Consider the following 19,217-nt stretch of genomic DNA (forward strand, 5'->3'; position numbering starts at 1 on the left):
AACCATGCCCACAAGGAAGAACCCAAGTCCTGGGTTCCTCAGCCCCAGCTGATCACAAAGGTGACGGAGTATGATTGACACTGTTCTAGACACAGGTTTCAGTAAACACTTGGCTCAGTGGGAACAAAGAAACAACAAAAGCTTCCCCTAACGGCTGCAGTTCTACTCTGTTCTCTGCAGGTTGAACCCAGCACCATGGTGGGCCTCAGGCCTCTATTTTGGGGGACTCAGATGAACTCACAGGTGACCAGGATGCCATGGAATGAAGCTCAGTGAACAGCTTCTGGAAAGCCTGGGACTATCTGGCCTAGGGAAGGGAGGACCTGGGGGAATGTGGTGGCAGGTTCCAGGTATCTAGAGGACTGGCATGCAGGAAGGGGTGGAGTATGTTCTCGGTGGCCCAAGAGAGAAAACCATAGCCAATGGGTAGTGTTTTCAAGGTGGTGGGATTTGGAATCCACATCAGGAAGAAGTCCCTACTAGTCCAGGAGGAAATGGGCTGCCTGGAAAGGCACTGAGTTGTCATTGGAGGTTGGCAAGCAGAGGCCAGACTCAAAGTGGGGTCATGGAAGGGGTTCTAGCTCTGCATGGGGGCTGGCCTCTGGGAACTGGATTCCACCTAACTCTAGGATTCTAGCACGACAGCAGCCCAGAGGAGAACCGGGGCTAACTGCCTAAGCCTGACATAACCTGCCAGGCCTCACTAGGCTGCTTCCCCAACCAAGCAGGGAGGAGAGCCTGTTTTCTTATCTTCATCCCCCCAAAACAGAAGGATTAGCTCACCATTACCCATCATAAGGTCCCCCAATCAAACCAAAACGTCTGGTGCCTTGGCTTCGGACTGAAGTTTTGTCAGATCACTGTAGACGTTTGCTATAGACTGATTATCAAGCTGATCTGAAGATCCAGCTGGCAAGTACAGATGTCTGCGCTTAACAAAAATGGGGAGAAAGTTATGACTGCATAAATGCAGTTTGTCTGGAAGATTAAAACTAGGGTTTGAGATAATAAAAAGGCCAGGCTGTGGAAAGTCTGGGGTGGCTGCTTCTAGCCCAGAATGCCAGCCCTAAAACTGTTATAAAACACACGGTCAGCTTCTTGGACTGAACCTGGCAAGGTCAGACTTAACCTGAAGTTAAGTTACACTTAACTTCAACCCAGTAAGTGAGAGCAGCCCTGTGGAGGCATGTCCCCCTGAGCTGTTTCTTTCTGCATGGCATGGTATATACTATGTACTTAAATATTCGTTGAATGAAAGAATAAATGAGTGACTGAATGGATAAGCATATGCACCTGTAACTGGGAAGATGTGGTGTAAAATGCGAAACTCCAGAGTTTTATTCTTGTACTGAAGCTTACAGTTGCACCAAACTTTTGGCCCCAAATGAAAACAACCACAAATAAAAAAAAAAAAGCATTGGCAGTGGGAGGTAGCAACTTGTCCCCCGGGGACTGAAGCCAAGCAGAGGATGGCAGGCAAGTATGAGGGGTCCAAGCTGCAGAGGGGTAGCCTGGCCAAAGATGCCCAGAGAGCAGACTGCCCAAGGTCCCTGAACAGGCAGCTAGAAGTCAACACACACGGACTTGTGGGGGGTGGAATCCAAGCCACTGGTCCCATGGGCAAATCTCTCACCCTGGTCAGATTCCATTTTGGAGAAACTGGGTTCATCTGACAAGACAGCGTGGGTGAGGGAACGCAGGTGCTAATCGTTAAGAGGTTGATGAACACTTACCGCTGGCATCAGGGCATAGAAGGAAAAGCTAGAGTCTGGAGTCAGCTGACTGGACACTAACTCCATTGCAATGACCAGCATCTCTGGCACCTGGCGCAAGGCTGTGCCATTTAAATACTCAGGGATGTAAAAGGACATTCAATTTCCAGTCCTCTCCTAGGTCAGGCCCCTACCTGTGTGGTCTCAGCCCAGGTCCCCACTACCTGGTGGCTATGACACAGACTCCCAGCCCTCTTTGGGAACAATGCTGAATCAGGCAGGGGAGAATTCTTTTTCTAGGAAGGGCAGGAAATGAAGAGAGGCCCACATGCTTCTCCCACCCTAGGAGCCAGGAAAAGTCCCTTGGTGCACTCCCCACTTTACAGATGGGCTGGTCATAGCATCCGAGAAGCTGTCATGGTGACGAAGTCCTCGAAGCTGAGCCGAATGTTGCCCTGCACAGCTGTGTCCTTCTCCCGGAAGGCCTCGGTCAGCACCTGCAGCTGGGTGCACACCTGGATGAAGCGATCTAGCTGCATGGCAGGACTGGCAGAGCGCGGGCAGTAGCGGGAGATCAGGAGCTGGGTGAACTGGGGGCTCAGATTGTAGCCCATCTGGGACAGAGCTGGAGAGCAGACACAAAAACCTGCCGTGAGCACCGCCATCAACCAGCTCCACGGAGTACAGCAGTTCAGGAACTTCAAGGGGACTGGCACCAAAGCAGAAACAGGACAGATGTCCCGAGGGGCTGTCCAAAACGGCAGAAGCACAACAGGGGCTCTGGATGCTCCCCTGAGCTGGAAGGCCCCCATCCCTCTTTCTCAAAGTCTCTGTTGTCTGTTCAGTTAGGGGCCTGCAGGGTCCCAGAATGACACCAGTCTGTCCACGCTCATCTCTGACTCGTCTCTATTACAGACAGGAGCCTGAGCCCCCTCGGGTCACCCTGCCCCGAGCAGACACACATGAGAGGTGGCTTATTAACCCTTGGTAATCCTCTGTCTTATCACCTCTAAAACTGGGATAATACTTACCTTGTAGGTTCTAGCAAGGATTAAAGTAGGTGATCGTGCAATGGATTTGGTGTAGTGCCTGGCACATAATAAGCACCCAGTAAGTGTTATTTGCTAAAAGTTATAAAATCATCACCATCTCCCCAGGCGAGGCTGCTGGGCAGTTCCAAGCTCACAGCCTCCACGCTGCTCCTCCTGTCCCTCCACCTGGGATGCTTCCTTCTTCCTCTCTGTATAATCTACCAGCTCAGGCTAAAGTCTCAGCTCCCCTTTTGCTATGTGGCCCTTGGGCAAGTCACCTAGACTAAGCCTCAGTTTTCTCACCTGTAAAAGGGTAATAATAAGAGATCCTTCATCTAAGGGTGGGGAATAAGAAGCAGTACCTATCACATGCAGAGAAAGAATGATGTAATATATGAAAAAAGCTTATTACAGTACCTGGCCCATAGCAAGCATTCAATAAATATTAGCTTTCCTGTGATAATATCACCCTTACAAATATCCATCACCGGACCATTACCTGACAACAGAGTAGGTGCTCAGAACAGGTCACCTCCTTTCCCTTCCACCAGGGAGCTCCCCTTCCCCCTGCTCCTGCCCCCAGGCTCCTTAGTCTGATTGAAATCCATGGCCAGGGCGAGGGGCTGGGTTCTGTGGGGAGCCCTTTCTCCCTCTCAGGTGGCAAAGCTCCCCGTCCAGTTCTCATCCCCACACTAACCAACCATCCTCTGGAGTCAGAATTGGAACCAGACCTGGAGCTGTGGCCTCAGGTCATCTTACCCAACTGCAACTTTTAGAGTGGTCTGGGTCCCAAAGCTGGGAATGAAACTGCCTTCTAGTAGGGCTAGCAACAGAAGCCACCTTTCTGAGCCCCTCTACAGGGCTCTTTCCGTTCTGCATGCTAGAAACTAGAGAGGAAAGAGCCACACGAGCCACATGTACCAGTCTCAAAGTGCCCTCGGCTGCTGACTTTCCATCCCCAAGGCTCCCTGACAGCTGCGCCTGTCTCACCTAGTGCTGCCAGGAATCCCATCGCCAGAGAGTCCAGCCCCGATCGTTTCCCTGCCCTGGACTGGGCTCACGGCCCAGCCAGGTCACAGAAGGGGTGGGGAGAGGGCCTGTGCTGAGGGCAGCGTTTTGCAGTGCAGTTGGACACGTGGTAGCCAGAGGCTAGAGAGAACCCCTTGCTCTGTCTTAGGGGGTAAAGAGAAACATCCGGCTGTGCCTGTGCACTGAGTCCCTGCCAGGCCCTCACCTTGCTGCAGCTCTGTGTAGCTAATGGAGCCCGAGCAGTCCCGGTCATATTGCTGGAAGAGGTTCTTCCACTGCTGGATGCACTTCCACAGGGCTGAGAAACCGTAGACATCAATGTGGCCTGACTTGGTCTTGTCAAACATGTCTTGGGTGGGGGAGGGAAAGAAGGCTTCAAGACTAAGGGCCAAGGGTCCTCAGATACCACTGAGGCTCCCTTCTCCCCAGGCTGGAGTAGGACACTCCACAGAACCACAGGCCTGAGGCCCAGATGCCGGTACCCAAGATGCACCCTCATCAAGTACTATACCAGCCTCCACCCCTGACAGAACTGCATCTTCTCCGCAGGCTTGGCAGCTGACCCCCTCCCTGCCATCTCCCACCAGGACAGGGAGTCCCATTCTGCAGAATGAGACACTGAGCTGGCCTATGATTCAGCAAGGTCTAGAACTTGACAAAAGATCTAAGGAAAAGAGCTCTCTAAGGGATCTCACCTTGAACCCAGTTTCCTGTGAGAAATCCTCCCTGGCCAAAAGATTTCTCCTCAGAATGGTCTCCCACCCACCTACCGTCAGACAGGAGGCGGCTCTGCCCCAGCCGGAGCCCAGGAGGAAGGGCTAGGACTCACTCATCATCATGAGGCAGGTCTCGTCGTTGAACGAGGACCAGTTGGAGTTGACCAGGGCCTGCTTCAGCTCCTTGATGGAGATATAGCCACTGTGATCGGAGTCCACTGACTGGAACCAGGAGTAAGCCTCAGGATCCACATTGGGAGGGGTGCCACCTGCAGGAAGGGGTGCCAACCAGGGGAGTCAGACGCAGGCCTCAAGACCAATCCACAGAAATGCTGGGAAGGGTCAGCCTCAGTGCCCCCCAGCTACCTCAAAAGTCTCACAAATCTGCCTACCCACTCCCTGTCTTCCATCAAGACAACATCCTTACTCTAATGGAAGAGGACCTTCTGTGTAAACTCACGAGTATTTGCGGTTGATTTCTACTCCACAAATCCTTCAGGTTTTTCCTACAGTGCCCCAGCCACTTCTCTAGTTGATTTTAAGTTTCTAAGGAACAGGGACTTGTCCGGCAGATTAAAAATTCTCTGAAAAGGGGGATCATCTCTTCCCCAAAAATGTTTGCTGAGCACCTAACATGCACAGCCCAGAGACAAGCATCTTGAGAGTCAGGCAGCAGGGAGCTCTCTGGGGTGGGAACCAGGTCTGGTCCATCTCTGGCACCAGGAGAGCTGGTATATTCTATCAAGAGCTACCAGAATGTGGGTGGCCACAGAGCTCCATGTCTCTTCCCTCCCCATCACCTCCGATGCCTGTCCCCATCTCCAAACCTCCCTGCAGACATCTTTGACACGTCCTCACCCCACACACCCAAAGAGCTGCCTAGAGCTGCCAGTTCCATACACAGGTATCAACTCCTCCCTGTTCCTACTGCACCTGTCCTGATTCAGACACCTCTCACCTGACTGTGGAACAAACCCAAAATCCTAACCAAATCCTCATGACAGCAACTCTCCACCACTTAGTACTTGTTGCCGAGTAATCTTTGTAAAATTCCACTCTGTTCTCACCAATTTCCCCCCACCTCAACTCAAAACTCTTCAAAGGCTCCCCACTGTCTACAAAATAAAGTCCAGCATCCCTAAAACAGCATTCCAGTTTCCCCACAATGTGGTCTACCCCCATCTACCTGTCACTCTATCCCCACTCTGTCCCCCTCTGCCTCTGTTCCAGCCTAGATGCAGTAAGTAAGGCACTTGGTCCTACCCAGACCTTCACAGCTCCCTATGAAGCCTTTACTCACCTCACCAGGTTCTCTGTCTCATACCCTCTTCTCCCTCATCTCTTTGCATCCATTTCCCACCCACCCTTCAAAACCCAAATAAAATGCTGCTCCTTCTATAAAGCCTTTCCTCTTCTTCCATCCCTGGACAGGCCTCCTTCCTCTCTCCTTTGTACTCCTCTCTATGGCCCTGATCATTCCACTGTGTACATGTTTTTTCCTACTCTTTCCAGGTTACACTTGGAGCAACTTGTGAGCAAGATCCCAGCCTAACTCATCTCTGAATCCCCAGGGGCTAGCACAGAGCCGGACACAGAAAGGGGAGGTGCTCAATTCATGCTAGAATTGGCCTCCTGGTTCAAGTCCCAACTCTCCCATGTGCAGCCTTGGTTAAGTTATTGAAGGTCTCTGTGTTTCAGTTTTTTTATCTGTGAAATGACAAGCACAACAGCATCTACTTCATAAGGTTATTATAAAGATATAATTAATAAATGAAAACCCTTAGATCAACACCTGGCACCATCCAAGCACTATATACCTGCTGATTATTAGCATTGCTGTCATGGTTCAAACGGCTTTGTGTGTCTGGGAGCTTTGTGTGTACGTCAGATGGAAGAAAGGATCATTCATTTGGAAAGACATGCAGGGTGGGCTGGGGGTTAGGGGAGAAGGTGGCAGATGAAAGCAGAGAAGCACAGAAGACTGTCTTGGGAAAAAGCCAGAGTTACACAGTATTGGTAAACCTGCTGAGTTGACTGAGGGCTCCTTCACACATGTAAGTATCAGAGACAGCACAGAAACCACTGTCCAGTCCCCAAAGTAAGGCCAGAAGGATAAAGGTTTGCCTGACTGAGGGACTAGTCTGACCTCCTCGGATAGGAAATCCAGACAGGCCCCACCCTCTTTCCTAAAACAGCTGCTGTGCCATGGCGCAGAGGAGGTCACAGCCACAGGCAGGAGAGTCTCTGTAATATGTGGTCTGTGCAGTCAGCATAGAACAGCTCAGGCTCTGGAAGCAAAGAGAGCAAAGATCCTTACTAGCTTGTGTGGTTTAGAGGAATTGTTTCATTCTCTGAGTACTGATTCCCCCATTTCTAAAATGGACCTACTTTCCAGGGTTGCTGTGATGATTAAATGAGATAACAGCAAAATAAGTTTTCACAGAGGGCCTGGAATGTATGCAGTCACATTTTCGCGGAGGAAGGCCTATTTAAACTGGGTCTGAAAGGATGATTAAGAGTTACGATGGGGAAAAGAAAAAGCATGTGGCGAAGGCACAGAGCGTGTTCAGAGTACTCCAAGGGGTCTGGGGTTGATGGAAGAGAGGGTCTGGAAAGACCCGTTGGGAATCGAGTGCCCTTAGGATCTTCCCTGTGGGCAATGAGGCATCTTTAAGGGTCAAACCTCTCTTGCAGAGCATGGTGTTCAACATTTAGACCCTGTATTCAGCGGGGTTAAGTTAGTGGGACCTCCAGGTGACTCCACTGCAGGTGATATACGGATCATACTTTAAGAAGCACTGCTCCAGGGACTTCCCTGGTGGTCCAGTGGCTAAGACTCCGCGCTCCCAATGCAAGGGGCCTGGGTTTGATCCCTGGTCAGGGAACTAGATCCCACACGCATGTCACAATTGAAAAAACAGATCCTGCACGTTGCGACGAAGATACCCTGTGCTGCGACTAAGACCCAGCGCAGCCAAATAAATAAATATTAAAAAAGAAAGAAAAAAGAAGCACTGCTCCAGGGGCTCACGGGCGGCACTGGAGAGGAGAGAGGAAGCTGCAGAGGGTGAGCAGTTAAGAGACTGAAGCACATTTCTCCTCTCCCCTGCAGCCCCATTATCTCTGGCCTCAGGCCCTGGAGGGATAAGCCTCACAGCCAGGGGTTTCTTTCCCTGCAGTGACCTCATGTAGGCTCAGAAACAAAATTTTAAAAGGAGGAGGAAATCCACCAGGAAGCTTCTGAGCTGAAAGCAAACAGCCAGCAGCCCCAGCTCTGATAAGATAAATGCCACTGGCTCACAGTGTTTAGAACCCCCAAGGTCTGAGCCTCTTCCTCGGCCACCTGCTGGGTATGTATGCTAAGATGCTACAGCTTCCCAGCAGTACCATTCCCTGGAGGCCCTTCAGGTGCACCAGAATGGTTCCAGGCTGCCTCGCTGCTGGTGTGGTCTCCTGGGAACAAGCACTGCGAAGAGGCTGACTGAATGAGCCTGGGAGGACACAGGGGTCTGGGATCTCACCTTCCCCAACCCCCTGTCTGAAATCATTCAGAAATCTTCACTGAGCTTGAAGTCCCACCTAAGATTCTCTGCCTCCACTGAGTTGCCAAGCCCCCTCCCCAGCCCCCATTTGTCCAGTACCTCAGCTTTACAATCTCTGCTCTTTATCCTTCCCCTATCTCATCCCATCACTCTCCTGCCTGCCTCGGCATCTTTCAGTGGTACGGCCCTTGCCATATCTGCTATCACATTAAATGCCACATACCTCGTCGCTGAGAATGCTCCAGAATGAGTCCTCTCACAGAACACTGTTTACTAAGCCCCTCCCATTTGCCATACCCTGTGCCCAGTGTTTACCTGCAACTTCTCATTTAATCTTTATTAACAAACTTGTGAGGTAGTGACATTTACACATTTTATAGATGTGGACACTGAGGCTTAACGAGATGACGTCATTTGGTCAGGTCAGTAAGTGATCTGATCTCAAGAGCCCAAGCTTTCAACAACTATGCTATCTTACCTTTCTACATATAGCAGTCAGTCTCTCTTACACAGAAATGGGGTTTCTCCCCACGGTAGACTGTAGTATTATCTCCAATCATTTGCTAATCCACTCCCTCCCCTGCTTCCCTGCAAGAGCATGGTACATCCTCTCCACTGCCTGGCGGCCTCCAGAGCCCCTCCAGTGAGAGGAGTATCCATTCCCATCCTATTGATGTCAGGCTTGACCAGAGGATGTGGTTTGGCCAATAAACATGAGTGGAAGAGATATAAACTACTTAAAAGCAGAAGCTTTAGGGGGCATCGTGCATTCCTGCTAGCTCTCTTACTCTTTTTGTCTGCCACAAAAACAGTATATCCCAAATAGGGGCTGCTCCTCCAGCCTGGATCCTGGAAAGAAAAGACACGTGGAGCAAAACCTCAGCAGCCAAGCCTGCAGCTGCCGACATGAAACCAAGAGTAAATAAGTGTGAGCAAGGAACAGAAATAAACATTTGCCACTGTAAGCCAGAGATTTAGGAGTTGTTACCACAGCAAAGCTAACTAACAGACTTCTCATTCTGCTAATGCAAGCTAAGCTAGAGACAAGATGCTAAGGTGCCGGAGACCAGGCTGCCTACACATCCACAAGGAGGGCAAGGAAGGGCCCTGGATAACTCAGAACAAGGTCAGAGGCACTTGGAGTCCAAGATCCCTACTTACCTGGAGGAGGTGTTCCCTGTCCATAAGGCCCGGGATGCTGGGCACCATAGGAATTTGGAGGTGGTGGTCCATAGGGGCCCCCTGGGGCCGCGCCACCATACGGTCCTCCTGGAGTTCCAGAAGGGAGCCCCCCAGGGTTGGGGTGTGCATAGGGCCCTCCACCAGCTGGTGGTCCGTAAGGCCCTCCAGGGGCAGGACCTCCTCCATATCCGCCACCAGGGGGTACCCCGCTAGCATACTGCCCTCCAGCATGGGGGAGTCCGGGGTAGTAGCTACCCGGAGGGGCTCCGGGTGCTTGTCCTCCAGCTCCTGGGCAGCCCTGCAAGAAGAGCAAGATATCAGTCAGAATGACAGGGCCAGAAACTAGCCACAGTATGGAACTTTACAGTTATAAGGCACTGCCACTGCCTTTCTTTCAACTGATCCTATGGGCTGAACTGGACTGGAATCATGACCCCACTGCTCAGATGGGGAACCTAAGGCTTCTGGAGGAGATACAACTTACCCAAGGTCACACTGCCACTGACCTGCAGAGGTAGGGCTAGAACCCTGCCCTCCTGGCTGCCCTTCCCTGCACACCAAGGGGCTCCACAAGGGCTGGTATCATGTCTGGTTTGCCACTTTATCCCTTTATCCCCAGCCCCCAGTGCAGAACAGATGCTCAATAAATACTTATTGTATGAATGAGCGGGCAAATTAATCAAACTGAATTCCAAATCCACACCCTGTGGTACCCCCATCTCTATCCGCAGAATTCACAGTGCAAATGTGATCTCCAGCCCATGCCCCTGACCCTCTTCAGTCACAAATGATGTATCTATAGCACGGATTCATCCACAGCATGTCTTCCTTACCCTACTCTAGCTCATGATGCAAAACCATTTCCCCAGCCTCATTCATGGCTCTGTGAGACAGGCAGGCAAGACCCTACTCCTAAGGCAATACAGGCCCATGGTTAAGAGTGAAAAAGACCAGTTCAAGCTTGCGGTCTGCCACTTACTAACTGGTCTAATGACTTACCCTCTCTAAGCCTAAATATCCTTGGCTCTAAGAGTGCCTGCCTACCTCCAGGTTAGTATGTGAATGAAATGAGGCCGGTCACGTAAAGGGCTCTGACACAGGCCCTCGCACAAAGTAAGCACTCAATACACAGTAACTATTAATAGTAGGACTCTTCTATGGAGGAGAAAACTCAAGTCCAGAAAAATCACACAACAACCGTGTGGAGGGGCTGGGGCCAGAATCCAGGTCTCCTGGCTGCTAAGCCCAGGCCATGTAAACAGTAGAGCATACATGGGAGCACTCCTCCCTCTCTTGTCCCTGTCCCCACGCCACTAGCCAGGGATCCCTGAGGCTCAGAGTGTTCGGCTCCATCTCCCTAAATGGCCTAGTGGACCACAGCCTCAACACATCTGCAGTGAGCTCAAGGGCACAGAGAGCAACTGCGCCCGGCTCCGAGCATTGTGAGGATGGTACCATCTGGACACGTTTTAGATCAACCTGTAAGGCACACCAGTGGCCTAGGCAGTACGAGCCTGGATTTCCTCTTTTAATTGCGTTTGATAGCTTCCAGGACAGTTACCCTCAAGGCTAAGGCCAAAGTCACACTTCATCTCAAGAGAGTCTGCTTGCTCGGGGAGGAGAGGCTTCTTGAGGGAGGGCAGGAAGCACGTCCTTCCACCTTCCCCACTCAGCATCGTGGACGCTCTTATGCCCTGGAAGCTGCCACAGCTCGTAGCAAGACTCCTTCACAGATAATGAAGTCACAGGCAAATCTCAATTCAAAACTCTTCTCTCATCAGCTGAGCTCATGACCATGGGTCAGTGGCCTGTTTCCTCACAAGTAAAATATAATAATCCCTTCCTCACTGAATTGTTCTGTAGATTACAAGAAATGTATACAGCAGAATTTTGTTAGTTAAATTTTTAGCTAAAGAACCCCATCCGCCCCCCCCCCTTTTTTTTTTTTTTGGCCACGCGGCTTGCAGGATGTTAGTTCCCCAACCAGGGACTGAACCCGGGCTATGGCAGTGAAAGCGCCAAATCCTAACCACTGGACCACCAGGGAACTCCCTAAAGAACCTTTTGATGAATAAAAATATTTAAAAACTGGCAAGAGGGCTTCCCTGGTGGCGCAGTGGTTGAGAGTCCGCCTGCCGATGCGGGGGACGCGGGTTCGTGCCCCGGTCCGGGAGGAGCCCACGTGCCGCGGAGCGGCTGGGCCCGTGAGCCATGGCCGCTGGGCCTGCGCGTCCGGAGCCTGTGCTCCGCAACAGGAGAGGCCACAACAGTGAGAGGCCCGCATACCGCAAAAAAAAAAAAACTGGCAAGAGAAAGTTGCTCTGGTTGGAGGTGGGGGTCCCAGAGCCCTGACCACATAGGCCCCTCCCTTGCTAGGCTGTGAGTGAGCCCTGCAGAAACCCCCCAGTGATTCAAAAGGCAGTCTGAAAACCATTAATACAAGAAACAGTTCTTACAACAGCATCCAGCATAAATCGTAGCTCTACTGTTATATTAATTATTATTATTGCTATCAGCAAAGCCCTGGGCCAGGTAAACTCTTGGGGCGGGGGGTGTGTATAAAGGAGAGTGAAATGTTCAAAGGAGCTCAGTTAATAGGAGAGACACTGAAACACACTCTGTAACATTTAACAAAACAGCATAAGGAAACAGGTGTTTAAAACGGACACATAAGCCATGTGCCATGGGACCACAAAGGAGAGTGAAATCGGGGAGGGTTTCCAGGAGAAAGCAGCACTTGGATTAGGACTTAAAGACTCCCAAGGGAGCTGGAGAGGTGTGATGGGAGAGGTGCCCAGAAGACCTCTTCAACCTAACCCCTTCAGTTTACAGACGGGAAACTAAGGCCAGCTGAGGGGAAGAGACTGGCTTAAGAAACACTGTGAGCTGAAGGCAAAGGCAGATCACTCCCCGTCCATATCCCAGTCCATTGACTCCCACCATCTCCTGCCACGGTGCTCTTTCCTTAAGCGATAGGGCACAGGATTCCAGTGTAGGCTAGAAAAGGGGATGGGGACGCTGCAGAGTCTGGGCACACCCGAAGAACAGGCTGGACACCAAGCCAGGAAGTTGCTGCTCCACAAGAAGTCATGTGAGCAAAGCCATCAACTGTTCCTGGCTTACGACACCTGAGGCACAGCCCTTCCCCCAGGAAACAACCCCACGACAACCAAGCTAGTGCTGCCGGCCGGTCTTCCGACCTTGGTCCTATCACAATCCAGGGGCCTGGTGCAGCCTGGCCGCAACTAAACCCTTTCCTTTCTGCCCTGCATTAAAGCCCTTACGTGTACAGTTTACAAAGCACTTTCACATACATACAAATGCTACTGGCAAAATTCTGCCAACAATCCTCCAACAGAAAAAAGGAAGGTATTAGTAGGCCTATTTTCAGATGAAGAAACTGAGGTGTACAACTGTGAAAAGACTTCATCCATTCAGCAAGCATTTACAGAGCAACAATGTTGTGTTAGGCTCTGTGCTAGGCCTGGGGCACGAAGCTAAACAGGGCCTGGCCTTGAGGAGCCCCAGATAATTATGATACAATCTGATCAGTGTCATCAGAAAAATCTACTTAAATGCTATTAAGAAGGCATGGGCAGAGGAATTGTTTCTGTTTGTCAAATGATAAATGAGCAATCAAATTAACACATGTAGGCAGTGGGTCAAGGAAGGCTTCCTGGAAGAGGCAGGAATAATACTGGAACTGGCACTGAAGGATACACAGGCATTCTCCAAAAGGAAGGCAGTAAAGGACATTCCAGATGGAAGAAAGAAAGACAAACACACAGACCTATGAGTGAGCATGGAGTAGTCAGGGAGTGGGCTAAAAAGCAGGGGGCTGGGGCAAGAACGCAGAGTGAACTCAGAAAGGCAAGCTCTTTACATGCTCCTTGTCTTATCACCTGTCCTGCTGCATTTCAGTTAGCTGGTGCATCTTAGAGCAGTTTCTCTCTGTCACACAGCAGTGAGCTCCCCAGGGGCAGACAGTGGGCCTCATTCATCACGGTAGCCCAGGGTCCAGCACAGAGCCTGGCACCAGCAAGCCGCCATAAAAATGTGAACAAATGAATACCACTCAAAAGATCTGGAGCTTTATGCCGGAGGAAACAGAGCGCTACAGAAGGGTTTCCAACAGGGAAGAAACGTGATCGGGCCTTGTTTAGAGAACTAAGCAGCATTGGGTGTGAAGGATGAACTGGTGGGGGAGGCGGCAGCCCAGGTGCTGGACAGGCAGGGCTTGAACCAGACAGCAGACTCAGAGAGAACGGGATGGATTCTGAAGCTTTTTCAGAGATAGACTAGACATGACTTGGCAACTAATTAGGTTAGAGAAGCGACGGAGGGGGCAGTGAAGAAAGGGAAGTGTTTAGAATGACTCAGGTTTCTAGCTTGCACCAGAGGACGAAGAAAGTAAAACCACAAGAATCCAGGCTGGGGAAGAGGGTTCCCAGGGACACTGAGCTGTTAGTAAATGTCTGAACCAGAAATGAAAACCAGAGTCCCTGATTCCATGTTCTTTTATACTACTCCATGCCATTTGCCAACCCTCTGAAGAGTTTTTCCAAGAGCATTTCATCCTGATAAACACAAGATTGTCAAAAAAAAAAAAAAAAAGACAGGAAGAGTTCAGCAATCATGGTTTCCAAAACATTACAGAAAACTAACCCTAGGTCTTTACTGATTGCAAATAAACTACATTTGATAAATTTGGGTGGGGGGAAGGGGCAATTAACATTTTATTAAGGCTCTCACTGATCCTCAGTCCTATGAGGTAAGTGCTATGATCCCCATTTTACAGATGAGAAAATTAAGGTGCAGAGTTTAATCATGTGCCTGTGATGACGCAGCTAGAACTGGTAAGCTTCAAAACAGGGTCTGCATGACTCCACCACTCTACCCTCTTCTGGGTGTTCACCAATAAATGAGTGAGTGTCTACCACGTGCTAGTGCCAGAGACTGTCCTAAATATATGTGTCAGATATGACGCATTTCTACAGTGGAAGGGGTTGAAGGGGAAAGGGTTGGATTAGGTAATCTTTCAGAGGCTTCAAGCCCAGAAATTAGGGAGACTCAGAAGAATCTTATTCTGTTTTCACCCCCACACCTAGACCCAATTCGAGAGCCACAGTATTGTAAGAGACCCCAAAGACCTCCCAGTCCAACCTCTCAGTCGATGATGGAATCTCTGCAGCACCATCTGGAATCTCTGTTTACATTCCCGCAAGTGGTGGGGAGTTCACCCCCTCCCAAATAACCCACTCAGAAAGTCTTACATTTTCTTTTGGCTCTGAGGGCTCATTCTTCTACCCCAAGACCCTTGTGAAGCCCAGTGGTGTCAAAGTTTGGTCCATGCTGAGTACTGAGGGGAAACACAAGCCTGTGCTCTGGAGCTAGCCCCCAGCCCGCTGGAGGAGGTTAGAGCCCATTCTAAGGGGTTAAACAATCACAAGACTACAGAAGGAGTGGTTTGGGCATTCACCAGCAGAACCTCTTAACATATTTAAAGGCCAGAAATCTGCAGCCAATAAACAGCGAGCCAAGAACTGTCCCAAGACTTCAATTACCACCTCTGTGCTGACACGCCAAAATCTTTCTCTCCAGCTTCATCTCTCATGAGCTGCAGACCTCATATCCAACAACCTCCTGGACTTTCCGTCCAAATCTATTCCTCCTTCTGTGTTCCCACTGCAGTGAAGGGAAACCCTGATGCCCTCCTGGACACCTCCTCTTTCCTTTCCTCCGTCACCTCAATTAGGCACCAAGTTTTCTCACTTCCACCTCCCAGCTCCATGTTCACCAGGTCACTGTTCTCTCACCTAGATTACTTCAACAGCTTTGAAACTGGTCTCCCTGCCTTGTCTCTCCTGCTTCAACACCCCCTGACAGTGCCCCACGGTCACAGCTCAAAGCACGAATGGGAGAAAACTCTTCAGGAGCTCCCCAACAACTCTCAGGATGAAGTCCACACTCCTCAAAAAGGCACATAATGCCCTTTAGGATCTGGTCCTTGCTTGCCTTTCTGGTCTTGTTACCCTTTCCCTCCCTCCTCTTCACTACAACTAGACTGATCTCCTTAAATTCTTCCAAAATACTGGGCTCTCTTACTTGCTTCCTGGCCTTTGTAAATACTATTCCCTCCACTGGAATACCATGCCTTTCTTCACCCAGCTAACTCCTACTGGAGATTCAGTTTTTGGCTTAAAAGTCACCTCCTTTAACAAGACTTCCTTCCCTCAAGACTAAGTTAGGGGTCCCTCCTGTGCTAGCCTGACACTTACTCCCATTTAATACTCATCGCACAGATTCTACAATTTACGTGTCTGTATCACTCTTCCCCTTGGAGTATTTACTATATGCCAAAACACCATACCAAGCACTTTATGTGGATTATTTCATTTAATCTTTGCAGTAACCCTTGAGGTAGGTACTCTTATCACCCCATTTTTAAAAAGGGGGAAACCGAGCCTCAGACTTCTGCAAGAAATTTCTGCAAGGAAATGGCAGAGCAAGGATTTGAAGCCAAATCTCGCTGGCCTCAGAGACCAAGCTCTTAAGCACTGAAATCCATCAGGCTGGCTCCCCCACAGGACCAAAGGGTACTTGAGTTTTACTCCTCCAACACCCAGTCCATGCTTGAGGACCCTGGGGCAGGATGCAGCAGAAAATTACAGGAGTTTTGACTCCTAACAAGAGGCTAGAATCCTCCAGGGCTATGTACTGGGTGGAGGGGAGGCAGCACTGACTAAGCCTTTGGATGCTTTCAGACAACCCACTTCCTTTCTTGGAACACTGTGGACCAGGAGCTGGATAGGAGGAACGAAGAAGGTATGATGGGAGACAAGCATTTCTTCCTCTACTAGAGACACATTCCTCTCTGTGCTCCTTTTCAATATTTCACTGAGCATAACCCCAGGCAGCACGGCATGATAACAGTGACCCCAGCAGCAAGAGCTATGCCACCACGCTCTAGCACACACTAGGTATCAGCAATGCGCCAAGCTCCCTACAGGCCTTATCATATTTCATCCTCTTTTCAGCCCTATGAAGTACTAGTCCTCCCTCTTTACAAGTGAAGAAACCGAGGCTCAGAGCCCTTAGATGATTTGTCCAAAGGTGTATAACTATTAAATAGAATTAGGATTCTAGCCCAGTTCTGTCTAACCTGGAAGTTGAGGCTCTTAATTTCCAAGTCACTGCTTCTAGGATGCATACAAATTGTCTCCAAAAGCTTATTAAAATGTAGATGCTTGGGCCTTTCCTGGGTACAGAACAGGTCTGAGGTGGAACCCCAAAATGTGCTTTTTTAACAAGCTCCTAGGTGATTCTGATGTAGACCATCCACTGAGAAACAATGTACTATGGCAGTGTTCTCCCAAACTGTGTTCCTCAAGAATACCAGTGTCACCAACATATGACCAGACTTATGTCATATAAGTGGGGTGGGGCGTTCCATAGTTAAGTAAGTTTAAGAAACACTTCATATTCTATCCCTCTCTGGCAAATTTTGCCTCTCTGGCAAATTTACAATGTCTATTAACAAATTAAGAATTCTGAGATGGCCTGTGGTTAACAGGTTAACAAAACTCATTAAGCTGTATTTAACAGTGTATTTCCCAAACTTATTTAACCACAGAATACTCCTTTATTAGCAATACTTATTAACATTCACAAGCCTCAGCAAATGCAACTGAGCCTGGGAAACACTGCTAGGTTATACTTCCTCCTAACCCCAGCCCAGGCTGGCCTCTCTCCTTCCTACCTCTGCTAAGTATGCAATGATAGAAACTCTAAGTTCTAGCATGGGCACTCCCTCACTTGCTATGTGTGACCTTGGGCAAGCCACTTAACCTCTTTGGGCTTATTCCTCGGCTATAAATTGGGGGAATAATCCCTGCTAGCCTGCTCACAGAACCTTCATGATTGAGATAACGGATGTCCAAATACTGTGTGCAAAAACTGTACAGGGCTGCACTCCCTACGAGGGCTCTTGCCACATCTTCTGATATGTGATTACACTCAGCCCAGCACTTAGCAATATCCCATGTGACCTTGCTTTCCAATTTTTCCTGCATGGGTTTTATCTCCTAAATTAGTGTGATCTTAGGCAACTCAGGAGCCCTCTCTGAGCTAAAACGAAGGGACTCTTCTGAGGGCCCTTCCAGCACTGGCCTTCAAGGAATCTAGTAAAAATCAAAATACTAAAAGGTAACACCTGTCACACTCTTCATAGTACCAAATGCTTTACAAGCGTCACTTCATTACTCTTCATAACAGCTCTATGAAGTAGATCCTATTATTTGGCCCTATTTTACAGAGGAGGAAACTTCAGCTCAGAAAGGGCTCAATGGCTCAAAACTATTTAAGTGATGGAGCCAAGGTGTGAACCTTCCTCTGACTCGCCTTGCTGTGGTGTTCTTGCCTGGATCAAGATGGGCTGGCAAGTGGGGAAAAGGCATTTGCTGACAGCTCCGGGCTCTGCTGCCTAACTGCCTGGTGACTTCAAATAAATTCCATGTCTCCTTGGGTTTCGCTTTCCTGTGTGTGAAATGGAAGTGTTGGACTCAGTCAGTAGTCGAACAAGCTCGTTTGCGCAGCCTGCTAAACCCACAGGTTCTCCTGATTATACAGATGCAGTACGTCAAGGGTGTATTTTTATCAACTCCCCAAAAGACACCGACAGAACCAGTGCTCTAAACGTTCTGTTGGCGTTGATGACCCCGCCTGCGGCCCCAGCGGGATCCTGGGAAAACATGGGGCCCAGGCCAAGCCCAGTCTGACTCTGTGGGGTCCAAGAACCCCAAATCTTCCCGTGCACGACGTCAAAGGGGGCGCGACACGACCTCCCAGACGTGCAGTCCTGCGTGACGTGAGCCAGGCGCGACCGACCATCCCTATTCCCTTCTCTCCTGCGCGAAACCTCGTTGAAGCCAACCTCAGCGTGGGAAAGGCGCGGAGAAGGCGGGGAGAAAGAGAAGCAGGGGATCCCGGGCCTGGACTTGGCGAGGCACCCACTTGGATTCGCCCGCCCCTCACACACTCACCTGCCCGTACGGGTAGCTGGCCATGGCGACTCTGACGTCTCACGTCGCCGTGGGGCGGGACTTTCCGTCTCAAACCCGCCTCCTCCTGGGCGTGGGGGCGGGGCCTATTCTGATTGGATGTCCGCAACTATCAATCCTAGGCGCATGGGTCGACGGAAGTGACGCTATAGGGCGGTGATTTGGTTCCTCCCAGAGACGCCAGAGAAACTAAGGATCCGGAGACGTTCCCAGAAATCTGCTTCGCTGTACTGGCGCACCTGTTCCTCTCTTTCCTGCCCTAGAGTAGGCTCCAGGGCTGGTCGGGCCCAGGTATTTAGGGCGAAGCTTGGGTGGTGTGTTGCAGTGGTGGCCATGTTTTAACCTGGCAAATGGGACGCATGATAGTGGCGTAGTTGCTGTCGTCACTCAAAGTTTCCAGCTGAGGAAGGCCCAGGCGGTTACCGTGACGACGGGGAACAGATGGAGGCCTCCGGGGAAGGCTAGAGGCAAGGGCGAGAAGTTACTGCGTTCTAATGTCAGGCACCACGTGTCAGTTAGCATCTTTGGAGTGGGATCTATGGTGTTTGGACAGGAAAATTCCAAACCGTCAGAATGGGAGGGAAATTAGATCATCTAGGGCCCCTATGGGCCTCATGGGGAAACTGAGGTCCAGAGAAGCAGTGACTTGCCCTAGTTCAGTATGGGTTAGGGGCAGAGTGTAACCTAGAACTGGGGTCAGTGAATGTCCCAGTTCTCATCAGGGAAGTCTTGAGGACTGGTGCCAAAGTAAGTAAAATCCTGGTTACTAAGCGACCTCATAGTCATGTACTTGCCTGTTCATGGTTCAGGCTCTCCACTTGTTTGCATGCTTATTTAATTTGTTAGTTCTTACATGCGGGCGCAGATTGTGTCAGGTTTTGCTTGTCATTATATCTCCAGGACCTGTGTTTTTTAAAAATTAATTAATAGTGTTATGAGGTGCTTT

The 19,217-nt window shown here is 50.0% G+C and overlaps 1 protein-coding gene across 2 annotated transcripts; it reads right to left on the reverse strand.

Moving 5' to 3' along the window:
* Positions 1–1,308: 1,308 nt before the first annotated feature.
* PEF1 (penta-EF-hand domain containing 1) lies at positions 1,309–18,398 on the reverse strand. Of its 2 annotated transcripts, XM_032604052.1 has the most exons (5): positions 18,254–18,397; positions 9,192–9,510; positions 4,602–4,757; positions 3,978–4,121; positions 1,311–2,337 (listed from the first exon to the last, which is right to left on the reverse strand). In XM_032604052.1, the coding sequence occupies exons 1-5, from the start codon at positions 18,275–18,277 to the stop codon at positions 2,108–2,110; spliced, it is 873 nt and encodes a 290-aa protein (XP_032459943.1). In that variant the 5' UTR covers positions 18,278–18,397; the 3' UTR covers positions 1,311–2,107. The 2 variants fall into 2 exon arrangements, with proteins under 2 accessions (XP_032459952.1, XP_032459943.1); XM_032604061.1 differs by lacking the exon at positions 3,978–4,121 and having other exon boundaries at positions 1,309–2,337; positions 18,254–18,398.
* Positions 18,399–19,217: the final 819 nt, after the last annotated feature.

The sequence above is a fragment of the Phocoena sinus genome, chromosome 1, assembly GCF_008692025.1.
Source record: "Phocoena sinus isolate mPhoSin1 chromosome 1, mPhoSin1.pri, whole genome shotgun sequence".
In the NCBI taxonomy this organism is placed as follows: Eukaryota; Metazoa; Chordata; class Mammalia; order Artiodactyla; family Phocoenidae; genus Phocoena; species Phocoena sinus.